This window comes from Pseudorasbora parva, chromosome 25 (genome assembly GCF_024679245.1).
Source record: "Pseudorasbora parva isolate DD20220531a chromosome 25, ASM2467924v1, whole genome shotgun sequence".
NCBI classification, from domain to species: domain Eukaryota; kingdom Metazoa; phylum Chordata; class Actinopteri; order Cypriniformes; family Gobionidae; genus Pseudorasbora; species Pseudorasbora parva.
Window position 1 is genome coordinate 21,707,723 of NC_090196.1, and position 22,352 is coordinate 21,730,074.

General features: G+C 37.5%; 1 protein-coding gene across 1 annotated transcript in view; it reads right to left on the bottom strand.

The window, feature by feature from the left end:
* The window catches only part of syt9b (synaptotagmin IXb), a 32,425-nt gene that overhangs the window by 9,086 nt on the left and 987 nt on the right, over positions 1-22,352 (bottom strand). The window contains exons 2-3 of the mRNA XM_067436687.1: positions 14,733-15,096; positions 13,978-14,524 (exon numbers count right to left, since the gene is read on the bottom strand). Coding sequence (XP_067292788.1) covers positions 13,978-14,524; positions 14,733-15,096 — 911 coding nt within the window. The remainder of the gene's footprint in view (positions 1-13,977; positions 14,525-14,732; positions 15,097-22,352) is intronic.

Below are 22,352 nucleotides of genomic sequence, written 5' to 3' on the forward strand. Positions count from 1 at the left end.
ACACGCTCTGCACTGGGATCAGATGGGTGTGTAGTGTTGCTGAGAGCATGTAAGAACTCTTAACATTACTTAGTCTTTCATATATTTCTATCCCCCAAGGATACAAGAGAATGATCTCGAAGTAGCATGAGGCCCATCAGTGGGCATTATCAGAGAAACTTTGCTACACACACACGTATGGTTTACTATCTTTGTGTGGACTCTTCATAGATGCAATGGTTTTTATACTATTTTATACTATACTATTTGGGCGTCGAGGAGAGTTGAAATCAGCTCAACTTTATGGTAATGAGCTATGACGCAGAGAACACAGGCCTGTAAACTTTGGTTCCGACCTCATTAGTTCCCAAGCAAAATGTAAGAGAAGTTGATCATTGCTGTGCGTGTTTCCCTATCATTTATGACGAGATCATTCATAGTGATGTGTAATTTGTTGTGTGAAGTGTGAAGTCGCGCAACACTATTTTATAGGCGCTAGAACGCTTGTTGTTCAGCGGGTATGCAATTCATTCTTACTTTCACATTTAAACGATTTCATGAGGTTAATTTATACCCTACTTGTGGTCAGTCTATCAATCAACATGCTTGTTTGATTTGCGGCCTCTTTAAATACAGTTTAAAAAAAGAGAAAACATTCGACATACGTCAGAGCGGTAGCGCGTCCACGAAGCTTTTTTACAGCGTCGTTGGCAGGGCGGCAAGAGCGAATTTTGACCCTCTCGCCGCACGGTTAGACTCTACTTTAAATATTGGAGACTTGTTTAAGGATGTTATTTCCATTGAAATGCAAGAAAATCACTGATTTAGCAAATGGGTTTATGCCTGGTCAAGTGACTTTGGGCACTGTAAAGGAAACTGCATGAGTGGTCAGTACACCTCATTGGGCTTCTAAGGCTTCCTGACAAATCTAATCATCTAAGATTGTGTGTATTTGAGGAGCTCAGAGGGTCTGTTAAGATAGATCAGTCCCATTCTGAGCAGTTCACAGCCCTCAGGCTTCTCGCACAGTAGGAGGCTCCATCTATTACGCTGAAGCAGAAAGGTCATGGAGGCAGGCAGCAGAGATAGGCTCATTATCTGGCCAGGTCGCAGCACTGCGTCCGGTCCTGTCGGCCATGCTGAGAGTCATGTTCATTACTGCTCTACAGGGATGAACTGGAACTGGATGGTGTTTTCCTACTTCACAGAGCTCAGACTCAAGTGAGATTCCACAGTCGAAACTACTTCTCTATCACCTTTAATTGTCTTTTTAATGCAGGAACGTGGATGCAAACGTTGTTGAAGGATGTTTATTATCATGCAAATTGATCCAGATTAGATGGCAGTCGCGAGCATAACCTTTCCTAACAACATGGGCATAATAAATTCACTCATAATTTACTCACCCTCATGACGTTCCAAACCTGTATGATGACTTTCTTTCTTCTGCAGAACACAAAAGAAGATATTTTTTTCAAGTTACAAGTTATTTGGGTCCAAAAAACATGACTGGATCCCACTTTCATTGTATATAAAAAAGAAAACTGACATTTTTTTTTCCTGAATATATATATATTGTTAAAATATATTCTTTTGTGTTCCTCAGAATACTTTATTAAAAATGTATTTTTTCATTTATACCTAGCATGAACACATTAAATTGTTCACAAGTGAGGATAAAGATATTTATATGCTGTTCTCATGAATTTTTTATTCACCAAATATTCCTGAAAAAGTGTTCGCTTTCCACAAACGTATAAAAGCAGCACAACTGTTTTCAACATTGATAATAATACAAATATATTCTTGAGCTGCAAATCAGCAAATTAGAATGATTTCTAAAGGATCATGTGACACTGAAGACTTCAAATTCAGGCTTTCCATCGCAAAAATAAATTCTATTTTTACAATTTATTGAAATTGAAAATTTTAATTTGTAATATTATTTCACAATAATACTGTTTCTACACAGTGTAAATAAATGCAGTCTTGATGAGCATAAGAGACTTCTTTTAAAAACATAAAAAAATTCTTACGAATACCAAACTTTAGTGTTTTGTACACCTCACACTCAAAGCAAAAAAGAACTAAGTTGATTAACCAGTTACTCCTGTTCACTTTTTAAGTGATGCCCATGCATTTGGCTACTTTTGCTCTCGGGGTCCCCCTACAGTTTGGAAAAAATAATGTCCTCAACTACTATCGTAAGCTCTGTAATCCTACAACAGGGGATGCCATCGCGCGTGCATTTGTTGACATGACAACCCTGATAGTCCTGAACTAGTGATGCGTGGCTCGTCTCATAACCCACGGACCCCTTATGTCTATTTAATGGTCGCGGGTGCGCGGCGGGTTGTAAAAATATATACAGTGGTGCGGTGCGGGCCAAATAACTTCATAAAAGCGTCCCGCAGGTCGGTGCAGCACTAACAGTTCCCCTGAACACTGCAAGAGGATTTCGAGTTCTTCTGGCGTCACGTGTGAAATGTCTTCATCACAGGTAACGTTACAGTCAGTGGCATATGCTTCAGCATGTCATATGAATATAATTTCATGGGTTTTATTTTTTTCAAACGCCAAATAATCACGATGCTCACGTTTACAAGCCAGCGTCATTATAGTAGTCTATTGGTTACCGTTTTACAGAATCTATATTATACTTCAGTTCAATGTTTGAGTGGTAGCTCACCGTAGTAAGCAGGACAGCATCGGTCGGGCACGCCTCCTCCAGCTCACGCCGACGGGCAAACGCTGGTCACATTTTGATCCTCGTCCTGCCTTTAATGCCATCACTTTTTCATTTCCTCTTATTGCTTTCCTCCAACAAAACCTTTTCTTTCTTATTTGTCTCTGCTGCTTCAGACATGACTATATTATCCGACGAACAAAGTTGGGCTCGCACGTCCGAATGTAAGGAAGTGTGTGTGTTGGTGGAAGTGACGTATGTGCCGTAAAGCAGTCGAATTTTGTAGTTCTTTTCTTTTTCTCGGGTTACTACCCGAAACCCGAAGTTTAAAAGTACGATGAAAAACGATACAGACCCCATCAGGCTATGGCAGACGTGTCATTCAACCTATTGTAAGTCGATTTATCATCACAAGAGTCTTAAAAAATATATTATGAAGGTTGAAAAGTTACCTAGTGCTGCTTTAACAATTTTTTTTATTGTAACATGGTGAAATAATATAATATAAATATATTTGAAAAAAATGTGATGGTATCCTAGTAACAGCCAAGTGCCAAGTAAGCAGAAAGATCAATAAATATGATGGCCTGTGGGTTTGATATAATGTAGGCAGTTTATGTTTGTTGTTCTATGCACATAATAATTAGTGTCTAGGAAAAGGAGTATGGATAAGGGAGTAAGGTAATGTTTTCTCTTGTTGCCTTGGTCTCATCCATACGAAGCACAACCTTTATTAACAGAGAGGTAAGAGAGCTTGACTCTTGTTGCAAATTAAATCCTAAATTGGATTCTCCTCATCAAGCCAAATCCTGCTTGCTTCATTATAATGACAAATGTTTTGTCTTTTAAAGCAAGCAGCTCACAAAATTAAAAATAAAATAAAATGCTAGAGGCTTTTGTTTAAAGGATCCGTTCACTAAAAAGCCAGTATTAACTGTTCCAAACCTCACACAAAAAGGAGACTTTTTAAAGAATGTTTATGCTGCTATTTTTTTCAAGATTAAACCATGACAAGGCGCTCCAAACAGAAAAACATTTTAAAAGGGATAAACTATGAAGCCATAGTATAGCTTTGTGTGACAGTCTTTATTTACAGAAAATCGTAGTATATTTAAAATGTGTGCTTATATTCAAAACATTCTCATATTTAAAATATATGAGGTCAATGTGTCAAACTTGGTGGGACGCATCTTTGAACATACATATACGGATAATCAATACAGATAATTATTTTCTTTGAACATACAAATGCCGATAACCAATACAGATACCGATAACTGATCATTTTTGTATTTGATGATACATATACAAATAATCAATACTGATAACTGATAATTTTTTTTCTTTGAACATGCATATACAGATAACCAATACTGATACCAATAACCGATAATTTTGTATTTCAAGGCCGATAAGTGATATATTGTCCGATAGATCTAAACCACAATTTTTATATAATTATTTACAGAAAATCTTGCTCTCCTCAGTAGATTTTAAATGTTGTGTGTACTTATAATCAAAACATATGCTCATATTAAAATATATGGTGTCAGTGATATCAAACATGGTGTGATGAGTCTTTGAATATACATATACGGACAATCAATAGAGATAATTATTTTCTTTGAACATACATATAGAGATAACCAATACCAATCATTTTTGTATTTAAAAGCCGATAACTGGTATACTGGCATATAAATCTAAATCCAAATGTTACAGAATTTTTGAGAATTAAGTTCTAGAATAAAAAATAAATAAATCTGTTTTAGTTATTACAAATAGTAATGTCCCCAAACTTTTGGCCTGTGCTCGCGCTCTCTCTCTCTCTCTCTCTCTCTCTGTGTGTGTGTGTGTATATATATATGCAGTGTGTAAGAGTGGTTTTCTGATTTATTTATATATTTATTATATATATATATTTATATATATTTATATATACTGATTTATATATATATATATATATATTATATATATATATATATATATATATATATATATATATATATATATATATATATAAATCAGAAAACAACTCTTCTGCACACTATAAAACCAAATAAATTTGCAAAACTTTACAGTTTTTTGGTAATCAGTTAACTTGCATCAACTGTATTAAGTTTAGAAATGTAAAGCTTAACTTAGCAGAACTTGCAGATTTGTATTTTGTACGTAGTTTTTAATTGCTCTTAACTTGAAATATTTTAGTAAGCTATTCATACCTTTAACTTAAAATGATCATGTAATAAAAACTTAAATATTTTTAATAGTGGAAAATCAATAAATGCTAACTGATAACAAAATGCTTAGATAGCACAGCATAACACTTGCTGAATGAGTACAGCAATATAATACATTTACCATAGATCTGTTCTCAAACTAAGCTCATGCTCCATCCGTCACCATAGTAACTACAAAAAAAACATAAAAAAACTCTTCTAAATTATAGCATAAAACATCAAACACTACTAAATATCCAACTTAACATAAATCTTGCACAAAAAACATATAATACTTATTTTTAGCATTTGCTCTTTTAAATGTCATGGCAAGGCATTCTGGGAAACAGAAATTCAAGCCCAGTTTTAGTTAAATTTAAGTTAGTCTAAATGAAAAGAAACAAGTTCATAAACTTAAAACAATGAAAGATTACTTAAAATGTACCAGTTACGTAAAATCAAAAGAAAAAGTTCTAAATACTCAAAAAAAGCTATTTTGTTTGAACGAACTTGTTAAATTTGAATTGGCTCTACTCAAATCAGTTATTTATTTTGAGTGTTAAGGTTTACAGTGCAGTGTTGCGTCTCAAGTAAAATTATATTTTTTTCAAAGATTTTTCAAAAATTCAAACTGGAAAATAAAACAAAACATTCAACACAGCCTTTTGTGTTGCATGAAATAAATAAAAGGACATTTTTAAAGAACATGTAACCGTGAATGACAACATTTTCATTCATATGCAAAGCCTATAGATCTGCCCATAGCAATACAATTAATTTATTGTAGCAAAACAGTAAATATTTCACAGTAAAATAGCAAAATAAGAAATGTTAATCTAATTGTCCCTTCTATTGTACTCAGGTTTGTACCGTTATCCTGGCCTACTATTAGTGTCATGGTAAAGTGGGTGGGATGTGGTGGGAAGGGGTGTGGCACAACCAGCTATTAATGCTCCGAACACACCCTCTTTTTGTTTGCGAGAGACATTAAGGGTCTGACCTCGTGAACCCAATTCCTCTCTGGCGAGGTAATTGAATTACGCACTTCCATCTGTAGACTATAGGATAACAGACGCCTCTGCTCTCATAAGCACTTAAATCAAGTCAGCGGTAAAATTATGGTCACTTGCGCACTGTGAATGAAATTATAGTGCAGTTGTGAAGAGGTTGAATATGGCTTGGCGAGAGTCTATCTAGTGTAATTCTCGATCTCCAATCCCACCGACCCCCACTCATTCAAAGGCTTATTAACAAGGGCTTGTCATCACATTAGAAAGAAAAAGAGCGTAATGAAAATATTGATGAAATTCAGGGCAAGGTAAAGAGGCTTGTTAACACACACTTAAATACAGATTTGCCGTTCTGTAATAAGAACACATGCAGAATGTAAATCTGTACTCTAGCACTGGCACAAAACCTTATAATTTCATATGAATTAAACATTTTAATTTCAAAATTCCTTTAGGCATTGCTATTGGTCTTATTCCTTACTATTATTATTATTATTTCTAATACAGTAATTGTGAACTGTATTTCTTCCAATTGTGGATTTTATATATAAAAAGTGCAACTTTATTTCTTCCAATTATATCTTTATATATCAAAATTGTTCCTTTTTTTCTCAAAATGACAGCTTTATCTTAATTATGTAACCAAAGTATAACATAAAATCACAAATGTATAGTCCTTCTCTTTCAACTGCTGTAAATCTTTATATTAACTGCGAATGGAACAGGCTTTACTGACTTCAACTACTATTAATTATTTTACTATTAACTATACTGCAAACTATTTCAAAATGTCTGCCGCAACACCCCTGTCATTCATGTATGCTTAAAAACACACACACAGTCACGAAAATACAGGGTTTACTTTTTTTACAACGTCTCTGCCTCAGCCAGATCGTTGTTTTGCTTGTAAAATGGTGGCATGGGATTGGGATTATGATGATTACATTTGTATTAAATGTTCTTTAAAGGCTGCTTTTCATCATAAATATTTGGAGTGAGTTAGACCCCCAATCCCCCCCCCCCCCATGTTTTCAACATGATAAGACACGATTCTTCAGCAGCAAATCAGCATATTAGAATGATTTCTGAAGGATCATGTGATACTGAAGACTGGAGTAATGATGCAGAAAAACATGTGGCACCATGATGCACGCTAATGGGAAACAAGCGATCTTGAGCCACAATTAGTCCCCGTCTCCCCTAAAGTGAATGAAAGACAATAATTGCTCGATGACAGCCTCTGTTTCAAGTTTACAAAAAGTGTCATTTTAGTCACAACCCAAGATAAATGTCACATGGTTAGAGGTGAATCCTGACAGGAGATTCAATGGCACTAAATCCTGTTGATCGACCTTTTTACTCTTCCGGATTAGAGATGCGTCAGTCTTTCTCTCTCCAGCTGGGTGGAATGGATTGGCCTTTTCGTACATTAACTAGCTGGTGTTTTATTTATAGGCAGAGCCGAATTACACCTTTAATAGATCTGAGCAAACATAATCATTCATTCAGATTGGAATGCAAATTACTTGCATGCAAAAAAACCCAGAAAGGTTAAAGTTGCTTTTTCTTTCCAGAGGTGATATTCGGAAAGTTGTATTAGCATGTCATGATCGTGTATGGTGGATTGTATTTCATTTCAATCTAAGAGCGGCTGTGCTGCTGGAACTCTCATGCATTTTTAACAAGTTATTCAGAATCCCTAAAGTAATACAGAGAGTTAGCATGAAGGCAGAGAGCACTCTAACATCTGTGCTATGCTGTCAGCTGATCGATGCCAACTATATAGAAATTAACCTGATACAATCAGATAGAGACAGCGGAAAGATAAATGGTACAAATTATACATTTTTATTTATTTATATTTGCTTTTATTAATCACGTGTCGCTTTTATCCAATAAGATCAATGGCTGCTTGCGTAAACATGATTCATCATTACTCCATGTTCTCCAGGGATGACCTGAGAAAAATAAAATTAAGTTCAAGATAAGTTTTTGGGCAAACTCTGGTTTTTCGGCCTCAAGAAGGTGGATTGCTTTTTATCAGTGTTCATCACCATGGTAACTTACACTACACGGCTAACCTGCTCTGGAGCAGGTTTTATTTTGGGTTAGAGATCACAAAACCAAACTAGACCAATCAGCTGCAAGTAAGGATGCAATAAAGCCACACCCCCTGTATCTCGCATTCCAAATTAAAGCCGTTGATAATGAAAAAACTTTAGAAATAAAATTGTGCATTTTATGGTGCTAATTATTTATTATATTCATATGAATTTTTTAATATGCTTTAAAAGTGTCATGAACTGGCTTTTTAAAAATCTTTTTATACTGTTGTCAACTAATGTCCGTGTGGTTTTTACATTCAAAAACATCATAACTAATAAGTAATAGGCTATTTTCTACACTGGTTTTGAGGCTCTCTCCTGAACGCTGGGTTGAGGGGCGTGCCACACTGGAGACTTGGAAGTAAACGCCCACGGCTAGGATTGGATAAGATTTGCATATTTAATGAGCTTCAGCTCCACTGTCATATCCATGCTCTTGTCAGTTCACATGAGGGAGGGATTGTTTTGAAAGCGGCAACTGCAACTTGTCTTTATCAAACACAATGATTTATTTCTCATCCACCCACAATATAAGCGCGAACAGCGTGCGCACAGACACACACACACACGCGTGCCCAGATCAAGAAAGAATTTCTGCCGACGGGCGTACATTTTGGTAGCCCCGGGACTAGTACTATTACTTATAAAAAAGACGTTTTACTCACATAAGTTTGTTGCACCATTCCTGTCGAATCCAATATAGAAGGCACAACATCGTGTCTGCAAATCCAGACTTGTTTACAAACGATTCTGCAGTGAAATGAAGCGAACACAGAAACTTTCTTCCCTACATGAGCTGGAACTTCATTAAAAATAAATGAAGTATCACACATTGCTAATATTATGATCCGAAGGAAGCTTATGCAGAGACTGTGTTTTTCAACAATATCTTGTTATCTTCTTCAGAATGTTTATTGCTGCTGGCTAGCGAGTCGATCAGCTCCATGAGTCGGTGGGCGGGACTACTGAATTACACGTTCTGTAGAGGCGTGTGTCGTGGCACGATGACGTAAGAATGAAGCTCACGATCGTTTTTGGACCTGGTGTCTATAAAAGCTTTTCTTTGATTAAAAAGGAAGTTTTCAGCTCTGAAACTTACAAGATAATCTTATATTGTAATGACCTTTTAAATATATCAAAAGCTCAAGTGGTGGTTGATTTCTCAATTCATCACCCCTTTAAAGACAAACCATGTGCAAATTCATAAGTCAACAACTTTGTCTTTGGTTCACTGCAGTTTTAAAGAGAAAATACTCAACAGTCTCAAAAACGCGGTTTGAAATCACTGGTGTTTCTGACATCACAATCTACCTTGTAACCAATCATGTCAAGGTGGGCTTTAGCATATCATTAACTCATTACTGCTCTGAAGCAGTGGACATAGTCTCAAGAGAAACCGGGTTATCCCGTTATATTTTTCTGTTGATATGAGATTTAGCAATACAGTGGGTGGATTATGTATAAAAATGTACATTTCGACGTTATAATGAACTATATGCTTTTCTCCACTGACATTCTATGTTGTTTTAAGCGCTAAGGATACAGTGATACTGAAGCCAGGCTGAGATGGTGAAAGGGAACAGGGTTTGTGTAACATTAGCAACACATTAACTGTTTAGTAATGAAGTCAAGCGAAAGGATAAGCATATGAATTACGGTCATATGTCTGACGTTCTGAGTGCCTACCTCAGAAATTTGGCTGACTGTATTTCTGAGCTTGTGTGAGTGAGTGGGGAAGGGGCTAATTTGCATATTCATGAAGTCATATTTACTAAACGACTCAAGGATGTAGAGTTACATTCAAGCTATTTTAAAGCACGAATAATTTTTTCACAGGAAAAACTTTAAACATTAAACTTTAAACTCATCTAAAAAGATGAGTTATAAGGGATATAATTATTGACTACAGGAGGACTATAATTAAATGTGCAACTAATCGACTAATGGCTTAAACGAACAACTACTAGTTGATTAGAAAAATCTTTAGTCGTGTTTAGGGGCAACCCTACAACAGGCCTTATTTTACGCATTCATAAAAAAAAAAACATCATAAAAACCCATATGGAAATCTCGAGGGAACCAGTGACAAATTGTTCTTCCAAGTTATTTCATCACTGCAGGACTCTATTAGGTGGGGAAAAGCCTGGTGTCCAATTTTAAATGTCAACATAAAATCAAAACATTGACCCTATTTACTTTCTCAAAACACAAACTGTGCTTTTGTAATCCTCTGAATCAGGGTTGCCAGGTTTGTGTAACAAAACCAGCCCGTTTGCAATTCAAAACCCAGCCAATCATGGCCAAACTAGCTTAATTGCGTTCTGGTGGGTTCCCTGGTAAAAATCATGTTCTGGGGGTAAACATTTTGTTCTGAGGGCAAGAGGAAAAGATGAAGGGTTGCTTCAACCAGCGGATAAAAACAAAAACAAATAAACAACAACAACAACAACAACAGTGTAAAAATAGCCAAATTCCACTGGAAAACCACCGACTTGGCAACACTATTCTAAACTGACTTAGATATTGTTTGGAATTAACTAAACTATTTAACCATTGTTTAGCAACCTCGCATTCTCCAATATGGTGTTTAACACCCACTTTTCACCACTGAATCCATCCTTGGTTAAGTTCCAATTAAATATCCTTTTTTCCAATTAAATATCTTGTAGCACTTGTAAATATTTTTGTAATTGCTTTATGAATGTGTGCAAATAACTACCAAACACCAGAAAACAGCAACCGTATAAGTGGCACTAAGGTAATCTACGTACAGTAATACCTGTATCTTACATTATCAATGGAAAGTCTTACAACATAGCATTACATAAGTTATGTTAGATATACAATCAAGCCTCCAAAAATGATTAATGCATTGATGGCACGTGTGGGTTGTGTTCCACCAAGGTGATCCCTAGAGGTATGGCCCACTTATATGCACTGAAACAGCCTGTGACGTTTACTATCGCCTAGACACTAACCTCTAGATCAAGGGAAATATACTGGTATCAGCTCTTTTCAATAAATTCATAAAGAACATGGCTTTAAAAAGACATGAAATTGCTGCTAGATTAAAATAAACATGTCAACAATGTTGTGTACTCATTTATAGCATGAATAACATTCATATATACACTACGGTTACCAACCAGTTCCTCCTTTATTTTAGCACTTTACCCCCAAACAGCTGAGAATATTTAGGTTAGTGTATATAAATACATTTCAAATTTAAAATTACACGTAAGACTGATGTTGCGAATGTCATCTGCGAAATGGGTTTTAAAATATTACGAGTGAGTAAATTAGATTTTTAATTATAGGGTGACTATTCCTTTAAGTACAGTATGTCAAAAGACCGCCTGCACATAGAAACCTCTGTGTTTCTTTCTTGGCTGAGAGCTTTTTACTCCCAGACAACTGGCACAAGTCCACTTATGAGACGGATCAATTTCGCCCCATCAGACATCAGTCCTGCGCTCCTTCAATTTAAAACAATAAACCTAAAACCGCTGTATATTCATGTCAGGGCAAACTCTCCAGCTATTTCAAATATAGGTCACCCCTACGTGGGCCATGTGTGATTATGAAATATTCACGCTTCTCAAAGTATATTTTTATGTTGCTACCTCAGAAGCATGAAAGTGATCAGGGGAGAGAGAAAACTATACTCAAATATTTTGTTTACTTGTTCTGTCAGAATGACAATTTACTGCATTTTCTTCAGAACGATCACAAGTGGTCTAAAAATCTATATAGTTATAATACTATACTTATATAGTGTTAAAATGAACACCACTATAATCTTGCCAAAATGTGTTGCAATTCAATGTGTAAATATCATACATACATATATACACACACACACACACACACACACACACACACACACACACACACACACACACACACACACACACACACACACACACACACACACACACACACACACACACACACACACACACACACACACACACACACACACACACACACACACACACACACACACACACACCAGGCATAACATTATGACAGGTAAAGTGAATAACACTGATTATCTATTCATCATGGCACTTGATAGAGGGTGGGATATATTAGGCAGCAAATTAACATTTTGTTCTCAAAGTTGATGTGTTAGAAGCAGGAAAAATGGGCAAACGTAAGGATTTGAGTGAGTTTGACAAGGGCCAAATTTAGGGCTAGACGACTGGGTCAGAGCATCTCCAAAACTGCAGCTCTTGTGAGGTGTTCCCGGTCTGCAGTGCTCAATATCTATCATAAGTGGTCCAAGGAAGGAACAGTGGTGAACCGGCGACAGGGTCATGGGCGGCCAAGGCTCATTGATGCAAGTGGGGAGTGAAGGCTGGCCCCTGTGGTCTGATCAAACAGACGAGCTATGGTAGATCAAACTACTCAAGAAGTTAACGCTGGTTCTGATAGAAAGGTGTCAGCTGTCTATATGAAGCTGCTGAAGTGTACATATGACAGACTTGCTTCCACGGTCAGAATCGAGGGAGCAAGGATCCGTCCATATAAACTTCCCTTGTCCACTTCACAAAGTGGAACGCACTTCAAAATGGCGGCGGGAATTCACCCGAGGGGAAGTGCTTAGGCAAGTTCACAAGTGCGTTTCCAAAAGTGGAGTGGAACGCACCACAGGTGCATCGCTTATCTTGGGAACACATGGCACCAGGATTCCCCAGGTAAGTGCGCACACACACCCGGCCATCCACAAGATGTATAAGAAAACATGATTCATCAGACCAGGCCACCTTCTTCCATTGTTCGGTGGTCCAGTTCTGATGCTCACATGCCCACTGTTTGTGCTTTCGACGGTGAACAGGGTGGACACCTTTCTATCAGAACTAGTGTTAACTTCTTGAGCAATTTAAGCTACAGTAGCTTGTCTGTTTGACCGTGTCGCCAGATTACCACGGTTTTATCCTTGGACCGTTTTTGATAGATATTGACCACTGCAGACCAGGAACACCCCACAGTTTTGGAGATGCTCTGACCCAGGCATCTAGCCATTACAATTTGACCCTTGTCAAACTCGCTCAAATCCTTATGCTTGCCCACTTTTCCTGCTTCTAACACATCAACTTCGAGGACAAAATGTTTACTTGCTGCCTAATATATCCCAACCACTAACAGGTGCCGTGATGAAGAGATAATCAGTGTTATTCACTTCACCTAATGAAGTCATAATGTTATGCCTGATTAGAATAGATAGATAGATAGATAGATAGATAGATAGATAGATAGATAGATAGATAGATAGATAGATAGATAGATAGATAGATAGATAGATAGATAGATAGATAGATAGATAGATAGATAGATATTTTAGCTTCATTACTCCAGTCGTTAGTGTCATATGATTTATGCTCAAGAAACATCTTTGACAAATAGAAAGTTCAAGAGAACAGCATTTATTCGAAATGTAAATCTTTAATAATGTAAAAAATGCAACTTTGCAGAATAAAAGTATTATTATTATTTTCATAAAAAACTTATATAACCCCTCCCCCCAGATTTCACTAATTATAAACATTTTCAATACATATGTAAATAAATAAATACAGCAAATATATACTTAGAGAAAATTATTATAATTACTGAAATCAAGGGAAACGCACACTGTGTTTGGTTTAATTTAAACGGACACTATCATCAATGTACAAATTCCATGCATAGATTTCCAATAGCAGCCTCTTGAACCTGGATAAAAACCATCTTGAGTCACGCACTCAAAGCCCCCACAGTGTTACAACATACGGCAGCTAATACAACCTACACCTAATTCAAACCAGCTGACGAAACAGCCTTGCTTTTCTCTCACGAATATTACTCATCACACTATATATTAGAGATTCTGCCACAACATTATTATTTGAGAGGACTGAGCACACAAACTGTTTAAGGGCAAAATCAGGAGCAATATTGTCATGACTAACATACACACACTTAGGAACACTTACCGCACTAACATAGAGGATATCCCTGCAGAGCTTGGTTTCTTGTGGAAAGTCAGGTAGATCCAGGAAGTTGTCTACCACCACTTGGCCAATGACGTCGTGACGCGAGAAGCGGTCAAAGTCGTAGACGCTGAAATGGAGCTTGCGCGTTGGAAGCTCAGCGTATGCCACAGGAAACAGGAAAACCTCGTCAAAGATTGGGTTCAGAGTCTTGCGGTGCACCTTGGTCTGATGCTTGGTTTTGCGTTCTGGCAACAGGTAGATCTTCACGTATGGGTCGGACGTTCCCGTAAAGTCCTTGGCAGGTAGATCTTGGGCCTTGTGGATCTTCACGATGAGCTGCTCCAAGTCACAGTCGTATTTGAGGATGAAGTGCAGGCGGCCGCAGCTGTCCGCTCGCCTGACGTCGTCCGCATCCACCGACCGCTGCTTGTAGAGCTCAGGCTTGATGCGCCCCAGGCCTGGACCCGTTATGGACTCCTGTCTCTGGAACTGGGCCATGTTGAAATCGGGGTTGGAGACGTTCATCTGTCTCCGGATGGAGTTGTGCCTGAAGCGAGAAGAAAAGGAAGGGCGGATCTCTGTTGGTCACCACTATGCTAGACATCTTCTGAATAACGAGACTCAAAAGAACTTTAATTAAATCTGAAGGTCACAGAGGCTCACACTGTCTGACAAATGCCAACTGGGAATTGCTAAATGAATATCAATGGAGGCTGAGTGATTATACCTGATGAAGTCAGGAAAACATGACTCACCTGACAGATGAGGTCGGTTCGGTGACTTGTCGCTGTACGCGAGCTACATGGATGTGGTTGAGCTCCTTCGCTTTAGTCTGGGCCTCCAGCTGGATGTCCGGGGACGTGTGGCTGATCTTCATGGCTGACTCCGGGAGCACCGTTGGGCCGAGGGGATCCTTCTCAAAGTCCTCGCTGTATTCCCGCTCCAGGCCCTCCACCTCGTTCAGGACCGGCTGCTGCTCGCCCTGCTGGTCTTTCAGGCCGGGCCAGAAGCGATCTCGCCATGGCACCCAAAACAACTTCCATGACACGAACAGGGATACGGCAAACAGCGCCAGGCCACATGTGGTCACCAAAAGGGACAACAGGCTCACAGACACATCTGGAGCAAGAGAGAAAGTCAGTCACCCTCCACCCTGATGATAACTATAACAGCTTTGATAAATGTTTTCTAATGTGAATAGTGAATTCCAAACCACAACGTTAACAGAACACAGAGGAATGATATCGCTGGAATAACTTTCAAAACTTTTTTTTCCAGCTGATGAACAATAAAAACATTGAGAGCCAATCAGAACCCACCAGACTTTAAAGTGCTCGAGCATTTAAAGCGGCAGACGCCAAAACAGTGTGCAGTGTGTGCTTATAATAAACAGAAGGTTGTGTGAACGCTAATATAGTTATACAGAGTGGACTTTTACAAATAAAGAAAGGCTTTAAAGTCTTTAAATCCGTTTTGTGTCCAAACAGACCTTCAAATGAAAGCTGAAAACTCTAAAACTCTTTCTGGGATCCAGATAAAGATATTTTGCAAAGGAGATCTCTAATATCTGGGTTAGACTTAAACCTTAACTCTAACTGCTGAATGCACAATAATAGATGCTACATAGAAGATCCCCCCTCCCCCCTCCCTCTCTTTCTGTCTCTCTCTGTCTCCCCTTGAGATGGTTTCTCTGAATTAGGCCACCAAGGCAGAGATGCTTTTAGTGTGGACTGAATGAATCCCTGTCAGACCACCCTGCCTCCTGCTTGCCTTTCTGTCCACTCCGATCTTTTCTCCCTATACTGGGGGAAAATATATTGTTTAGACTACTTTTTCAGGTTCTCACATCTGAGACAGATAGACTTAAAGGGTTAGTTCACCCAAAAAGGAAATTGATGTCATTAATGATGCCTAATGTCGTTCCACACCCGCAAGACCTCCGTTCATCTTCAGAACACAGTTTTAAGATATTTTATATTTAGTCCGTGAAAGTTTGGCACGCTATCCGAATCATGACTCAATTTGCTGATTCACAACTATTTGGATCTTTATTCAGCATTGTCTTCTCTTCCGGTTTGGTTTTCAATCCTCAAATAAAGTCATTTTTGGAACAAAATGTATTTTCGATGATTCAAGAGATTCTAATGAACTAACTGATGTCACATATGGACTACTTTGATGATGTTTTTATTCCCTTTCTGGACAAGGACAGTATAGTGTGCATACACTTGGATACGCTCTCGGACTAAATATAAAATATCTTAAACTGTGTTCTGAAGATGAAGATTAAAGTGAGTCATTAAATGACATCAATTTCATTTTTGGGTGAACTAACCCTTTAAGAAGTTATAGTTCAGTTAAAAATGATGTAATTCTGTCATTATTTACTCACCCTTATGTCATTCCAAATATATATAACTTTATTGTCTTTCTAGAGCACAAAAGGAGATGCAAGTCAGGATATGAATGATGCTTTTGCATATAATTAAATGATATAGGGCTGTAAAATGGCAAAAAAGCACAATAAACTTGATCACTTTCAATGAATGGATAAGAGCAGTGTGAACATTCTGCTAAACATCTTTTTGGAAAATAAAATAAGTTTAGAACAACATGAAGATTCTTAAAGGGGGGGTGAAACACTCAGTTTCAGTCAGTGTCATGTCAATCTTGAGTACCTATAGAGTAGCATTGCATCCTGCATATCTCCGAAAAGTCTTTATTTTTTTCATAATTATATAAGAAAGATGCGCTGTTCCGAGTCTTTCCGAAAAAAGCCGAGCGGGTGGGGGCGTGTCGTGTGAGCGGAGCTAAATAATGACGTGTGCTCGCTGCTGCTATGTTGAGTCGAGTGCGTCGTAAAGCTGTCACCCCTAACAGCGGGGAAAAAACTTTATTCAAAATAAAAATATGGCTTTTAATCAGATACAGCCATACATCTATGATCCGGAATCAGACCCAGAGGCTGCAGTTGAACAGGAGCAGCAGCAAAAACGACTAGAGCAGGACGTCTCTATGTGGTACAAGTTATACACTAACACAAGCCGCTAAGCATATTATATAGTTATTTACATATTTATACTTGAATTATATCGTCGTATTTTTGTCTTTGAAGGTGTACATGTGGGAAGTGCAGTTGTGCACGTGTGTGTGTGTTTACGCGTGGTTTGTGTAGACAGTAAGCGGACTAAAAAAAACACAGACATTTGAAGCAGTCCCTTCTAACGTTGGGACTGCTCCATCATTCAGCATTAGGCGATCGGGAAAATCCTGTGTCGAGCTGGGCCTTGTTTATGAAACAGTCGGCACCGAAATGCAGCGAACAGATATAAACATTCGCGCAACTCAGTTGCTGATCCGGAAAAGCAAATTACATCCACTGTTGCCTTAACGCGGGGTTTTGGGGGAATCTGTGCAGGACTGTCTTGGTCTGGCAACCAAAAACGCACTTTTTTGGTGACATTGTTATGCGCACATCACCTGTCCAGCATCCTACAAGCCAGCGCTTTGATGGGCGTAGCCTGTTGCTTTCGCTCTCTCCCTCGCTCTCTCTCACGCGCTTCCGGTAGAATTGTCCGTAAGGCCCATACAAGGAAATTCCGCCCCCATTAACGTCAAAGGGGACGCATGATCTCAAAAAACTTGCCGAAAGTTATGACTAACCGGAAGTAGTATTTTTGACACAGAAATACTCCCATCAAACGTCCACCTTAACTTTTGAAACTTTGTCTATGTTAAGTATGGGAATCCAAGTCTTTAACAGTGTAAAAAGATCAGTATGCATGAAACAGCATTTCACCCCCCCTTTAATATCTGTGGGAAATATTACATTAAAACTTCAAAAGCTCAAGTGTTGTACAATGAACATTTAAAATAATGTTTTTTTTAAGGATTTGAGTTATTATAATTAGTTATACTTTCCATAAATCATGAGAAAATAGCATTGCACTAAAATATCAAGTGCTGGCCTCTTGATTGGACTGTTCTGAAACTTCACAAGTGCTCATAAAAGCGAGCACATATTTGACAAAACAGATCCTCCTGCAGGCTTCATACTGGGAAATCATATATTGAATGGATTAATAATTTCTTTCTTTTGTAATGCTGTCAAGGTGTAATCAGTATTATTAGCATTCAGCAATGTTCCACAAACTTTAATAGACTCTGTGGGATTTCAATGACACAGTAAATTAACCATCGGCTTCATTTGCGTAACAGTGCACTAAACTTTGTGCATGACATCCAGCTCACTTCTAATACAACAGTATCCCTGTCTGCCTGAAACACGTTACAATTAGATGGCAATTTTGATATGAGAACATTGTAGCAAATTATTATTATTTTTTATATTACATTTTAAAATTCTCTTGTGTTACCTTAGATGGGATAAAAAAATCATATGTGCTAAAATAAATCTGATCTCATTAGAAAAAATACATTTGGTACAAGGTGGTGATCAGTGTTGGGGAAATTATTGTACGTATAAGATTGCACATTGTACAAAGTGGATGTTGGCTAAAATATAAAACAAACTATATGCACACTAATATAAAAACTAACATCCTGTACAGCCACTGTGTCCTTAGGGTTACGATACGGACATATAATATGAATAAATGATGCAACTGAGAACCTGCTCTGACTAGCAGCCTCACTGGGACACATATTCAGTGCAATAACATTTCATGCATATTGTTTTAGTGTGAGACTCCAAAAGTAAGCCAGGACACCGAGCTTGAATCTGAACTGAAAATGAAGATTATGCAAAGTAGATTTCTAAGTGTACTGTACATATCAGAGCATGATTTAATGCTAAATCTAAGCAAATCAGATTTATCCAAATATTACTAAAAATATTACTAAAATTACTGGTTAAGATGCAATAGAAAAGGGATAAAATGGTGGCAGAAGTGCTAATATGTACCTAAATCTACATACAACATAAGAAAACTTTGTGAAGAAAACAAATGCTTTAAAGCAGCGGAGCAAATAATAGCTCCTGTCTAATAAAGCAAATGTGGGATATTGTTACCAATCATCTGTTTTTTTAGTGATCGCTTTGCTGAAGATGACTAAAAATATACTTCAAAGTAATTTTTTTTGTTCAAATGAACAATACATTAATCCTTCTTCCAATTATTATACATTTTTTGTCTTACCCATAAGCTTAATATAAGCGTTTATATTTACTTAACGGGATGGTTTTAGCAGGAAATTACGTATACGCCACTCACCCATGCATGTCTCATCATATTCCTAAATCGAGAAATGTTGCTCTAGCTCCGCCATGTATATGGTGTGGGTGTGGCATAAGTTAGTTGTCACAACGGGTGAGAAATGTTGACATTGAGCAGCTAATTTTTAAACCACTGGGAATCGCCTTTTAAAAAATGCAGAACAGCGGAAAGTGGAAAAGAGAGCATAATATGATAGAGCATGTAATAAAACAAGAATCAACATTGACTTAGAATTTCGGAGATGGTGAGAACTAAGGGATTTAAAATATTGTAAAAGTTACGCAGAGATGCTGTTTTTATTATCATAAGGTATTTAATATAAGGTATTTTATTGAACAGATAAATAGCTATATGTAGCTCTCTTACAGAGTTTATTGTAAAGCATTATCTATTGGGAATGATCATTTCAGTTCGAGTTGCTGTAGCACCATGATGGAATTTATTTTCAAGAAGTACTGAGTCTATTAATGGGTAAAGCTAGTAACATAATTAACTAGTCATGCTCTTGAGATCCTTTCCATCTAAACTGGCTATATCTCTTAAGCCTAGTAGTGAAACTGTTATAAGCATAACCAGTCATCCTAACAGTCACACAGAGTCGAACCACAACCCAAACAATTTTCTGCAAAATGCATTCAGTTTTATTTTTTTAACTGCCAGAGAGCCAAACGTTACATAGTATACCTTTAAAACATAAAAAAATAAGAGAAATCATAGCATTCAAGATCTCAGCAAATTCCCCCTCCATGTGTGCCGATCATGTTTGTTAGACAATTCTTGCCTTAAGATAAAACTGCCAATTGCTTTTTTCATAGAGGCATTGTTTATTCATGAAAGGGCATTAGCCTGACTAGCTTGAAAGATAAAAGCTTATGTTGTTTAGTACTTAACTGCACATTTTGTTTCCAAGATGGCCGCTCAGTGAACTAACTTGCCATAAAAGAGAGTCTGATTTAAAAAGACCAGAAACAATTGAGCTTGTTGCCTCAATGTGGATGTTTCTTCATCTTGAGGCATCAACAACAAGCATTCAGACAGAACAGCGCATCTCTATGGAAACATTTTCATGTTGCTTCGGTGGTGTTAGAAATATGGAAACTAAAGATTGCATCTCATGGTTTCAAAATGATTTCACAATCCCACAAGACACTAAACTCATTTCTAAGCTCTGACTTCACATTATTCACTTATCCAACACAAGATTAATGACACTAGCTTAAAGCGAATTTGTTTACCATCACCCCCCACCACCACCAAAAAAGGAGAAAGATTGCATTCTCTTTCCTCCAATATTGTGTGTCCTTTGAGCAAAGGTGCTTTTACATGAGAAACAGAGGAACATGAAGCCTCCTGCTGAGGTAAGCACACCTGAATGTCTACAAGAAAGGTCACTTACCATGCAGAGGAGGCAAACCATAGATTTAGGGTATCAAATAGATTACAGCCAGATTGTCCCGACAAACTGTCTCTCAATTTGCACGTTCATTTTAATAAGCTAGACACACAACAGTACTTTCCCAGGTTGTTCTGCATCTTTTTTTTAAGGTTGTTCTGAGCTTTAGCAGGTGTGACATAAATCCAGACGCGTTTTGCATCTGGGTATGTGTCACTGTTCACATATAAACACAAAAACACTATTTAATCATTCTTTATGTGTGATGAGCATGCCAACGCAGTTCGAAAGACCGTGTTCACCCAGCTCAACCTCTCATGAATGTCTATTTTTATTTCTACTCCTGTAAATCCAGGTGGCAGACCGCAGATGCTAGCAGCTGCTAGCCAATCAGATCGAAGCTGGGAGAATATTCGCAAATTTGATGGCAAGTTACAAAGTTTTTTTTTTGCCTCAGGATAGAAATGTGTTTAGAGGCTGACCAATCAAAGATTTAAGACAGTCCAGGTGTCAACGGTAGTAGAAACTGTAGGTGAGGGTATCTATGAATAAATATGACTCACATATTAGTACACAAGCTTCACAGTCAATAGCCCTTCACTGGCGCATTGCTCATGGATGTGTTATAAACTTTCCTGTGTAAGAATGAGACACTGTCAGTTACACACAGACCTGCCAATGTGTCCACACCATGCCATCTGAACTGTCCATAAGTCATCCATTACAGTGATGTTATTAACCTCTCAGAGTGCCAGGTTCCCTTGGGTTCCATTATAAAATAGTTTCCACCATACAGGCACTTTGCAACGAAGCATGTGAACTCCCATCAGGCTAAGAGTATATTTACTGGGTTCTTCTGAACCCAGCTGTGCTCTTTCATTAAATTCTTGTACAATCCATCTTGAGGGACCAAATTACTCATACGAATCTTTGTCCCATGGGTCTGAAGGCCTCATGTTAACGGATGTCAATGCAGGATAATCACAAAGGAGAAAGTGTACAGAGTAGCAGGGTGGGGTGGAATCCTAATGGCTTCCTGTCGAGCGCTCTGAGGATGAGGAAGACAGGATCTGAGGAGAGCCTATGATCTATGAATGAAGGTTCAGTGAAGCTAATGTCATGTTTAGCCCAAATATTGAATCTATTTCTGACATCAATGACGGTTTATTTTGGAGATTCAAAAGTTTCCTGTTAAGCCTTCCAGGAACACTACCTTTATAATAATGTTATGCTTAATTTAACTTTTGAATGCATAAATATAAATAAATAAAAAATAAATGATGTTCCTGCAGGTCATGCAGGAATATCTTTGCTAAAATTACACTGCATCTGACATGCATTAAACCTGAATGAATGTAGGCTGCATTTGCAAATGGAAAATACAGGACAGCTCGAAATAGGTCATTAATACTGGACTGTGGGGATTGATGATTAGAGTTTGTTTTGTGTGTTTTTGTGTGTGTTTTGTCTTAACTTGAAGTAAAAAAATATGAATACAGAAAAATTAAGCTAAAATCAAACAAACAAAAATAAGAATCATGTAGTCTAATGAGTACATGCATATTATATATATATATATATATATATATATATATATATATATATATATATATATATATATATATATTTTTTTTTTTTTTTTTTTACATACACATAAATGTGATAGTTCATGCTGAGAACATATATCATAATTGCATAAGTCGATTTTTAAACAACATAGTGTAAATATTAAAAAAAAAAAAAAA